We start from the raw sequence: 11,880 nt of genomic DNA on the forward strand, positions 1-11,880 counted from the left end.
TGAGTTCTGTGTACTTGGATAAGACACAGAAAAACTGAAAGCTTAACCAGATGAGGCACGTGTTGAAATTTGCACAGTGGAATGAGGCCCGAAATGTTTTTTGTTCCTTGCAGTATCTCTACATAGACCAAAAAAAACCAAAACAAAAACAACAAACAAACGAAGGAAGGAAGACACTGAGAAGTGCTGAAGCTTAATATAGAAAATTTCCCTCAATACGGTTGTAGAAATAAGCATTGGGGAAAAGAAACCTTTATGTTCATCATTTTGGGAGTGATTTGGTTGCCATGGTAATAACAATCCTGCCTGGATGCCCATCTTGATTTCCTCCTGAGCCTGAGTCGGCCTTTTTAGTCACATCCTTGGTAATGGAACTTTGAATAAATTTCATGTTCTCACCATATAGTGCTAGGATTTATGATGTGATTTGTGTTGTTTTGCTGTAAGAACAGGGTAAAGGGAATTATGATGTCAGAATGTAATCATGACAATACTTATTCTTTTCACAGTGTAAGAATAGCAAGATGCGTATATCACAACTGATAAAATGCTTATTAAATCATTGTAGAGATGGAGAAAATAGCCCAAATTTAATTGTTAGAAAAGATGTCAAGTAGAATCATACATTTCATGCTTAAGAATATTTTTCCCTTTCTTTGTTACTTTTTAAAACCATTTTTGCCTTAGTGTAACTTTTAAAATACCGTTTCATAAACTAAAGTAGTTGTCTGGAATTCCTTGAAGCCCGTGGTTTGGCTTCAGCAGGCTTTAAACAAATACACTGTCATAAATCAATGTGGATACATTTCCAGCAGTTAATGCCCTAGTCATAGTAGATATTTTGTAAAATCAATAGCCTGAAATATCAGAGGATTATGGTTGTATCAGATACCCCAAATGCCTAACATTGTTTTAATTACTCTAATAAAAGAAAGCTGGGTGGATTAAAAAAAAAAAAAACTTGCTTATAAAGAATGTTCTGCTCAAGCCAAAGCAAATTTTTTACAAGTTCTTGTAGAAAATCTGGAAGTATTTAAGCGTTTTCCTCTTGTTATGAGACAATGCCTGTTAGCCCGCCAGTGCTCTGTCGTACAATATTCCCCTTTATGACAACAGGCCTTTAAGGACAAGTTGATCAAATATGTTGCATTAATGATAGGCTTAGATATTTGGACCCTTTTTCTTACTGGCACATAGAAATAAACGTATTTAATGTTCTAGTGCATGGATATTGAAGAGCTCTCCTGACATTTTCCAGTTTAGTTTGGAGCCATGGTTGGCCCAGAGGCCACAAGAACACAGTTTTCCTCGGAAGATGGGCAGAAGTCATTTTGCCGGATTGGAGATGTGTTTATATCATAGTGAAAAGATTGATGATAGGAATAAAGAAGAGCTGTGATAGAAGTTTGGATTAATCCAGCCCATTGTATATAGTTGGAACGTTTCCCATAAGGGACCTCATTCTGGTTCTTATGAAAAGAAGTCTAAGATTTCCAAAAAAGGGATTCACATTCCTCAACCAGATTTAGAGTACTGAGGGTATAGCTTCTGTTTGCCAGAAAACCTCACTTCATCCAGAACATTGGAATAAGGTTTTCTGGGTGCTAGTGGAGGCGAATGTGTCCAATGCACACTTGGGGAAATTTATTGGACCCCCATGCCGTGTAGGTTGATCAGTCACAATGTGAACTTATAATGGGTCACAGCTCAAGATAGGGGAAATTTCTATCTCCATGACCATCTTGAATAATTTCTGATACTTTGCCTATTCGATAATCATTTATGATTCATTATGATGACTATAATGTAGAAAATAGCGGTTAAGAGCCATGACTTTTTTCAGGAAGATAGAGCTGCCTTTTTTTGTGAGTACTGGTTGGTAGAAAAGGGGTGAGCTGGGAGGGTAAGGTCAAGAAGAGGAGGCCCGACCTAGTATCAGTGATCACACTGATCTAGGTCAGGGTGTGATGCTAGGCCTGGGAAACCTGTGGCATCATGGAATGTATCATATCGGTCTGGCAAGCAGGGGACATTTAAGGAACACAGCCCTTCATAGGATTTCCCCGACACAGGAAATCATTCACTTATAACTCCCTGGTTTTCCTCTACCCCTGCACTGGAGTCTTTATAAAATCACAGAATTTAGGCATATCAATGAGTATTAGTAATTAGTCTATACTTAAAACTTTATTGATAAGGAAGCTGAAGTATAGAGAAGTGAATTAGCTTGCTTCACACCTTGTATCTGTGGTTGGTGAGGACTGCAACTGAGGCCTTCTGGTTCCTACTCCATTGTTCTTTCTATTATTCCATCCTGGCTTAGGCCGTCTCTTGTGGACATGGGGTAATCACAAGAAACCGTTGCTATCTGTGTAAGTAGCCTCAGGCTGCCATAAGAAAATAATATAGTCTGCGTAGCTTAAACCATCAAAACCTACTTTCTACAGTTTGGGCGATTGGAAATATGAGATTGAGGTACGTTCCTGGTGGGGCTCTTTTCCTGTTTTCAGACACCTACCTTCTTGATGTGTTAACGTGACAGTGAGAGAGAGGGAGAGAGAGAGAGTCTATCAGTCAGTCAGTGGTTTATGCTGTGGTCTTTATTCCCCTCCTTTTATGGACATTAATCCCACGTGGGAGCTGCACTCCTATGACTTCATCTAAACCTAATTACTTCCCAAAGGCCCTGCCCCCCTGTGCCATCACGTTTGAGGCCAAGGCTATAGCGTAGGGATTTGGGGAATGGGGCACATGTTCTGTCGGTAACACTAGCTTAGCATGAAAGGACAACTGTATTTCCTGAGACCTGTCTTAGTGAGTTTCACATTCTGCAGTGTTTTATGCCTAAACCATAGATGCTGGTGGGCAAGAGGTACAGAGTGGGCTCTGTTATTTTGGCCGCATGGTCCTAGTCTTCTGACCAAAACGTGGTTGGGTGACCAAAAAGATCTGGAAGTCCCCAAAGTGAAATTTGCTGCTTGAACATTGATGTTAACTGGTTGAATTATTGTAATTCGGTGACATCATGTTGTGTTTCTTGAGAATGAAAATGAAATCCATATGATTACACTTCTTCCACAACATTAATTTTCTGAGCATTTCTTCACTAGCCTGAGCACTTTTGTGAAAACGTGAACATTTTTAGGAAAATCATACTATCTTCTTTTTCTTTTCATATTTCTTAAAATTTTTTTAATGTTTTATTTGGGGGGGTGGGGGAGAGAGAGAGAGAGAGAGAGAGAGAGAGAGAGAATATGAGTGGGGGAGGGGCAGAGAGAGAGGGAGACACAGAATCCGAAGCAGGCTTGAGGCCCTGAACTGTGGACACAGACTGCAACATGGAGCTCAAACCCATGGTCCACGAGATCATGACCTGAGCCGAAGTCGGACGCTTAATCTACTGAGCTGCCCAGGTGCCCCTCTTTTCGTATTTCTATATCTAAATTACTTCTATGTATCCTTTCTTGATAAATTGAATCTGGCATGTGGGATACTGAATAATTGTTGGGTTGCTTAGTCCTTTGTTAAATAAACCCAAGTTTCTAGGTGAGGGCCCTGGAGAAAAGGGTCCAGTAATGACTGTGTATGCTGGCTATCGGACTGTCTCATCTATATTGTCTCCATCCTCTTGAGAGCTCTCTGAAAATGGACATTTTTAGTTACATTTTACAGAGTTTGAGTGTTTTGCCCATAGTAAAATACATGGTAATTGATAAAGTGAGGACCTGTATTGGTCCAACATCAAAAGTTAAGCATGGGTCATCTTTATTATACTCCTTCTCACTTGGCCCACAGGGAAGGTGAGTTTCACATTCAGATAGCCCTAATTCTAATGGACTTGCAGATGCCTGGGTGTTTGCTTTGTGCTAGGACATCTTTTGTTGGGGGTAGCATTTGTTGGGAAAGATCTCATTTTGTGCTTAACTTAAAACCTCCCTTCTGCTCTTTCTTTGAGGAGCACTGTAGCTAATGGACCTTTAATAATTAGCTAATTTGGGTTTTTTTTTTGTCCTCTGATAACTGTTCATGTTGATCTTAAATGTAATTTCTTCCCCCCCCCCCAAAGATATACTCTTTGCTGTTAATTCTCTTTTACTCTTGAAAGGAAGTATCAGATGTAGAAAACTGTACTTTTATAAAAATAATCTTTTCTTCCTCTTTTTCTTCCTCTTTATCAATATTTCTGTGTCTGCCATTACTTCAAAGATGCCAAATATTTCACTGGACACTTCCCAAAACTTTTTGCTTTGGGAAAACAAACTATGCTGTTTCCTTTTCCCTCTCTCCTGATTAATTTTGGTATCTAACTACAAATTAAATCCCAAATTTGGAAAACTCTCCCTGGCTTAGCTCTGCCTCATTCTCTGACTTTCTCCACCCACTCTCTCTGTTCCTTCGTCCTTGGCCTGCCTTCCTCTGCCGTTCCCCTCCCACCCACCTGCCCCTGGGTCTTCTCCCAGTTGGTGGTCAGTCTTGGGCTTAGCTCGAGCTGCTCCATCTCTTTGGAATCTGTCTCTCCACTCCAGCAGTTGAGTCACTGCCTGTTTCAGCTCTTGCCTAAACATAGTCCTGCAGTAAGTAGTCTTGCAAGAGTTGCAGTTAGTCAGCCTTCTCTGTTCTTTCATGTTTTACTTGAGTGCCTCTTAAAAATCTGTATCACTTCAACATTTTAAGTCGTACTTCTTTCTTTGGCCCCAGTGCCTTATTCTCTTTGAGAAAAATGTTCTTTATTTAAACTCAGCATTTTATGTATCAGTATATAATGGCTCCTGATAACAAAGTAAAATGAGTTCTATACACGTGATAAGGACAGTTTTTAAGATTATCTTGATATTATTGGTTTTAAATGTCTTAAAAATTTTAAGTTTATTTTGAGAGAGAGAGCGCGCATGCACACACACGCACACATGCATGCACATGTGGGTAAGTGGCAGAGAAAGAGGGGAAAGAATCCCAAGCAGGCTCCATACTATCAGCATAGACACAGGGTTCAAACTCACGAACTGCAAGAACATGACCTGAGTCAAAACCAAGAGTCCGATGCTTAACCAACTGAGCTATCCAGGGGCCCCTTAGTCTTTAATAGGAAGACTAAATAGTGGCCATGACATGGCAGCCATCTTTGTAGAGTGGCCCTTTTACTAGTGAACACTTTTCACAAATTTATGCTAAGAGGCTAACAAATGGCCAGCATTTGAACATTTTATGGGTTGTACTCCCACGAGACACCAGCTGAGAGGGCAGATGGGGATCCAGCCTATGCTCTGTTAACTGAATGCTGTGTCCTGATGCAGAACACATTTTAAGGGTCACATTTTGCTAATCCCCACACAGGGGCCAAGGGATAGGGAGGCCCTTCTCGGACATGTATCATTTGATCTCACCGCAGTCCTTTGTAGTTGGCATTACTGTTCCGTTGTCCCATCATTAGCCTAGAGAGGCAGGACAATCTGATGAACATTCTTCTGACGAGAGAGAGGAGGGATTTAGATCCAGGTTTACTGATTACACCCCAGCACTCTCTTTTTTTTACTCACTACTGGATCTTACTTCCCCAGAACCTGGCACAACACAGCAAACACTCTTAGGGTGAGGATATTGTAGGTACTAGTAATTGTAATGTATAAAAGTGAAATCTTATGAGACCATACTCCAGTATTTATTACAACTTCTTCAAATCATTGTTCATCTCTGGAGAATCTCCAGTGGTAAGTTTTTAATTGATAAAAATTATGCGCCTTGGTTGCCAACTGATAAGTTTTGAATTGCTATTCCTGCTTATGTATTTATAGGGAGATCTAAAAACTGCAGTCACAGCTAACAGCTTAACTTTGAGTATTAGAACAGTGCCATGGTAGTACCTGAAAACTGAGGTTGAAGTCTGATGTGTTCTAAACTAGGTCAAGATTTATAAAAGTACATGACCCCACAATCTGTTTATTCTTAACAACTAATTTAAAAATTAAAGGTTTTTTGCCCCACTGCTTGCAATAATTCTGTGTTGTAATAGTTAAAACATGAGTATTTGTGGAGTAATCATAACAATTCTTGAATAGCTTTACCTTTTAGGGCATAGTGTTAACACAGGAAGGTAGGAAGGGTCAGTGAATTATTTTCTTGGACTCAGTCTTCTAAGAATCATGGTCCGTGCACTGGTGATTTGGGGCTGGGAGTTGTTTTCCGTCTAGTTTGCATAAGTCTCATAGAAGGAAGCTCAGCCTGGGGTGAGTATCTTGGAGATACTGATGTATAGGGGGGGGGAAGTGAGACAGAAGAGATGGTTAGGAGTACGTCCACCCAGACACGGTCCCGAGGCAGACACAAGAGCAACAGAAGTTCTCCAGGTTGGCTCCAGTGCCTAGTAATTTGTATTTTCTAAATCAAGTCATACGACCTGTCACTGTGTATTGAACACAGAACCCTCAACCTGGCAGAGACCATCGAAGCCATCTGCTTCGTATCCTGGGCATTCCTGACACGTGGTCCTTCAGCATCTGTTCCCAGTGAAGATGTCAGCGTCTTCTGTTGTTGAGGAGCCTTTACTGTTGAAAAGGCTTCCTCCTGAATGACATAAGTCCTCTCTTCAATGATTTGTGGCTTTTAGCCCTACTAATACCTTTATCATGCAGCTGGCCTTCTTTAACGTATCTGTACTGTGCCATCACAGTTGGACATAGTCTTACCTCTTCTTTCTTCCCTGGACACCTGCAGGACCTGGTTGCCAAAACCTGCTTCGTTCTGCTTGCTGTTCTAGGTGGATCATGCATTTGCTGAATGCTAGCATGGCTGTATGGGGTTCCGTGTGCTCCCACTGTGGGGCCTGAGGTGGTGAGCTTTTTGAGGAGCCGCAGCACAATAATCATTTGGCAGGACAGATTTTTCTTTCTGGCTTCAAATAGCTAAATATTGGTTGTGAATTTTTTTAGCACATTTCTTCTGGATTGCTTACACATAAGATACGCCTTGAAATGAGAGACAGGCTTTCTCTGAAAATGTGGTGAGTGAGTCACATAGGAGAAATTCCATTTGTGTTTTTCACTTGTAAAAAATCACCTCAATCTGGGCACAAAAATGCAGTTCGGCCGAGCCAGTCATGGGTCCTTGGGATGATGTGTCATGAAGAAGCAGAATCTACCACTCTGAGAGAACATTCTGAATGCAGTCCTCACCCTCGTCTATGTGATTCTCTCCAATGGGACCTTCACTGTGGAGGAGAGAAGATCCTCTTCCACCTTCTTTTCCTTAGGTGCTTCCTCTGTCCAAGTAAGACCTCTCTCCCGTTGAGAGCCCTGTCTGTATCCTCAAAGGTCTCTCAGGCCTTGTTTCTGGATCACATTGAAGCCTCTTCATAATTAACTATCTCAAGGGACATGTGTGAGACTTTGTGCCTTGCCGTAAGCCTGACTTCATCCCTTGCAGCCTATTATTATCCTGTGCAGACCCAATTTTGAGAGGAACACACGGTTTTGTGGTACCACCTACACCGTCATTTATTTAATCGATTTGGATGATTTGTGCTGCTCTTGGCTGTGGACCTGCAAAAACAAAGCCATGGGATAAAGCAGCCTGAATCCTGTAATGAAAACCTTGTACCTTTTCTGAAGCCTGGTAGAGAGAGAGAAAGAGAGAGGATTTATTTTTACCCTACCAAATAAAACATTCTCGGAATCTGAGGTGAAAATTGGATTTTAACTGCTACTAAAATTTTGCGCATATAAAATCAGCAAGTGTTGAAAGTTCTGCCTGATTAAAGAGAAGAGCCTGGAGAGTCTGGTACAAGAATGATCCATATCCGATGTACCTTGGTGTCTCACATAAACCTCTTTGATAAAACTGGTAATGAATATTTCTGGATGTAAGCCTCCTGTGACTGAGCTGAAGGAGAATGGGAACTACCCGAATCCAGCCATGGCTGGCTTCTTTTCTGTCAGGTTCCCCTCTGTTGTGGTGTTCACTCACTCCCACACCCCCAATCTCCCTGCCCTTCCTTCACCCCAGGCCCCATCATTGACTGCTGTTGAGAGAATACAACATCATGTTGAAATCCTTTAGGAAAACCCACAAAAACCTGAGGAGTTGAAAACTCTAATGGGATTGAACCATCATTGCCTGTGCCAGGCCTTCCCTAGTTTGGTTTTATAATTCCAGCAGGTAGTCACTTAGAACCTTGGACAGAATGCTGTCTGCCTGGACCCAGAGCCCTGTTAGGTAAATGGCGTCTGCTACCCACTGCTCTTCTGAGGGCTGCCAGTTGCCTGGACTTTCTTGTCACCATGTTGTACTCACCAGCCCGGGTGCAACTGCTAACTTTCCTTGGTCTGCAGAGAGCCACTGCTTGGTGGCCTACAGCTAGGTTGTTTCATAGTTTTAGATTGTTTGCATCTTCCTTCCCTCAGAAATGATTAAGCATGGGCACTGGGTGCTGGGATATAAAGGTACATAAGATATATCTGCATTTAATTAAAAAGCATCACAGAGGCAGTGGAGTGGGGTAGGATGTGCTGTGGGGAACAGAGAGAGGAGACACTCACTGAAACTGAGAAGACCGGAGGCTTCATGGTGCCTGTTCTTCAGAGCTGTGGCTCACAGTAAAGTTTGTCCAGGCAAAGGGAAAAGGACAGTGATAAGGTATGCCAAGGAGAGAAAACTGCTCTTGGAAAGGTATTTGTTCAGAAAATAGTCTTCAGACTGGGAGTCATTGAAGGGTTTTAATCAGTAGAGTAATGTCATCAGATTCATCTTTGGAAAGATGGCGCTGGAAACCATCTGGAGGACTTTTTAGAGGTTGAGGCTGAGGAAGGCAGAGTGACTTATCAGATGTGGGGTCTGGACTTAGTCTGCACAGTATGGGTGGAGAGTCAGCTGGCCTTACTCGCATGAGTGGCCTCAGAATGGGTACACAGAGCAGGACCTGTTTGCTTAGGCCCTTCCTGACCCCACTGGGTTGGTCTGACCTCAGACTCCTGCCTCTCAGCCTCTTGAGACGTCCTGTATTAACCAGGAGATGAGATGGGTCTTTATATTTGATGACTGTAAGCCCTGTTCTTCTGTCTACTGGCTTTGCTTAAACCTTGCAGCACCTTCCTAGCTTGGCTGACCTCCCTGGGTCAGACCACTTGGCTGTCTGGAGCTTTCATCTCTGCCCAAGCTGATCTGGCCCGCCAGCGGTCATTTCTTGTACCATCCTCTCCTCTCCTGTTCCTGCCAAGGACTTGCTGTTCTAGGAAGCTCCAAAGACTCTTGTGGATGTTTTCTGGGTATACACACATGCCACACCCTTACAGCTCTGCTCCCCGGTGATCCACACCAGAGATTCCAACAGACAGTTAAACTAAACCTTAAAAGTTTATGTTGAACTTGCAAGTTGAGGTTCTACTCAAAGGAAAATAAAGGGTGGGGGGAGTGTGGAGGTGGCATCGGAAACATGCATTTTATAAAGTGCTCTGAGCAGTGACAGATTTTTCTAAGACTCTAAAAATGCCAAGAAGCTCTTGGAAATACGCTTATTCGTTAGTGTTGTGTGGATTCTGTTCTGGTATTTTGTTTTAAAGTTAGATTTGTGTGTGTATCGGGGGGGGGTTCCCACCTCTCGTTGTGTCAATAAGAAGGGAACTGTTTTATAATGTGACGGTGAAGCCCAGCAGTATTCTAGAGCTGGGCCCCCCTGCGCTCAATTAACCTTAGAATTTCACCTCTCATCACTGCAGTGTGGCAAGGCGCTCCCTGGCCTTTCAAAGCAGGAAGATTGCTGTGGAACTGTGGGTACCTCCTGGGGCTTTAACAAATGCCAGAAATGCCCCAAGAAGCCGGGTAAGTGACGTTTCATTATTCCTTTGAAGGTTAATGTAGCATATCAGTTTCCTTACGGTAACTGTTTCAATGGTGAGACAGCCTTCGACTTTCAAAGAACTCTTAGAGAATTCTAGAACATAGTGCTGCAATTTGCATTTCCAGAAACCTTCCTGCATGTCCATGAAAGCTTTCCTGTCAGTTCTGTGTTGTAATAAGCAAGTATCTGTTGCCTTCACCAGTTTGATTACTTATTTTTAAAAAAGCGTTTTAAGAGGCCAGTAAGCTAAACAAGGTTCTTTTTCCTCAGGCGAAGAGAAAAGAAGCTGTCTTTAAAAATCATAAATGTTTCAAAAACCAACAAAAAGTTAGTGAAGCTGCTGTTCCTCAGGTTAAATTCCTTAAATGAAATTTTTATTAATAGCCCCAACAGAAGTTTGTTATACTGTAAGTGTTCAAATTTCACTGAAAAAAGACTGATAGGGAGAAATGATTGGTTGCTGATCTGGAAAATACATTCTGTAGTCTCTCAAACACAGTACTTTCCTCTTCTCAGTCACCACATTTTTTTTTCCAAAAATGTTTTTACTTATTTTTGAGAGACAGAGCATGAGTGGGGGAGGGGCAGAGAGAGGGGGAGACACAGGATCTGAAGCAGGCTCTATGCTCTGAGCTGTCAGCACAGAGCCCGATGCAGGGCCCGGACTCACAAACCATGAGATCATGACCTGAGCCTAAGTCAGATGCTCAACCCACTGAGCCACCCAGGTGTTCCTTTTAGTCACCATTTTTATACCATCACGGCTCTCTGTGATATGAATCTATACTATAAATCGTAGTTTTTAGAACCTATCGATTTGAATAAATCCAGATTTATGTCCCTCTGTTACTTTTTTCCCAATTATGCCAGAATTTTTAGTTTTTGAATGTAGCCTTAACTCTGGCTGATTTCTAATAGAGGATTTTTTTTTTGAAAGAAGTAACTTGACTTTTTTAATGTACTTAACTCATCATATTTTCCCCCAAGAAAGCAAGTGATAGTTTTCCTTCGTTATCTTCCTTTGCCTTCTGTAATGGAAGATTTTTATAGAAGGTTTTTGCGCTTCATGTTGCAAGGAATTTCTTGTTTGCTTCAATTGGGTAATTTTTATTTACTCTTTTTAAGTTGATTTGATATCCTCATCTGCCTTTCACACCTATGTTCAGTTTAGAATCTGTCATCTTGGAATCACTGCTCTACATGTCTGACTTATGTACTATATGTTCTATGATCATTACAGTTGATTGCAAATAATTGTCCCATTTGCCTCAAGTCAAATAATTGGACTTCCTTGTCTCTCAAACTTACCTGTTCTCTAAATCTTTTGATCCCTAAACTTTTGTGTATTTCATTGATACTGCTTCTTCTGTTTTCTTTTGGATGACTAACTTGTGAAAACACCTGCTGAAGTTTCCAGTAACTAATGAATTCTTCATTTAGGGAAAGAATCACGTAAATGAAGACCTTCATTGCTAAGAATGTCCCTTGTAGACTTTGTATGCTGATTTTGTAATCATTGGTAATGTGGATTTCCAGTAAGTGGGTTGAGTGTGATAGTCCATCTTCACTGAAAGATCCATGTGTCTAAAATTCTTCTGGCAACGTGACCAAAGGGATATCCCGGAGAGATTTGGTATGATTTAAAGAGCATGGAGTTTGGAGCTAGGTAGACCTGAGTTTAATTCCCAAGCTTGAGTCATTTGCTATTGCTTCTTATGAAACAAGGGTCTATATCTAAAATGTTGAAAAAAGGCTTTTTTTTAGATGTTTACTTTTGAGAGAGAGAGAGAGAGAGAGAGAGAGAGAAAACAAAAATGCAAGCAGGGGAGGAGCAGACAGAGATTGAGAGAAAGAGACAGGAGACAGAATCCCAGCACGCTCCACACTGTCAGCACAGAGCCTGATGCAGGCTCAAACTCACTATGGTGAGCTCATGACCTAAGCTGAAATCAAGGGTCAGATGGTTAACTGAAAAAGCCAACCTGGTGCCCCAACGTTTATTATTTTTTTTTTTTTTTTTTTTTTTTTTGGTCTTTTTCTCTCCTCTCTTT

The 11,880-nt window shown here is 41.6% G+C and overlaps 1 protein-coding gene across 8 annotated transcripts in view; it reads left to right on the forward strand.

Moving 5' to 3' along the window:
- LTBP1 (latent transforming growth factor beta binding protein 1) overlaps positions 1 to 11,880 on the forward strand; it is a 399,796-nt gene that overhangs the window by 221,622 nt on the left and 166,294 nt on the right. For all 8 annotated transcript variants that reach the window (XM_077772762.1, XM_077772764.1, XM_077772765.1 and 5 more), the window contains one exon: positions 9,708 to 9,810. In XM_077772762.1, coding sequence (XP_077628888.1) covers positions 9,708 to 9,810 — 103 coding nt within the window. The remainder of the gene's footprint in view (positions 1 to 9,707; positions 9,811 to 11,880) is intronic.

Source organism: Crocuta crocuta, unplaced genomic scaffold, assembly GCF_008692635.1.
Source record: "Crocuta crocuta isolate KB4526 unplaced genomic scaffold, BGI_CrCroc_1.0 scaffold363, whole genome shotgun sequence".
Classification (NCBI taxonomy): Eukaryota; Metazoa; Chordata; class Mammalia; order Carnivora; family Hyaenidae; genus Crocuta; species Crocuta crocuta.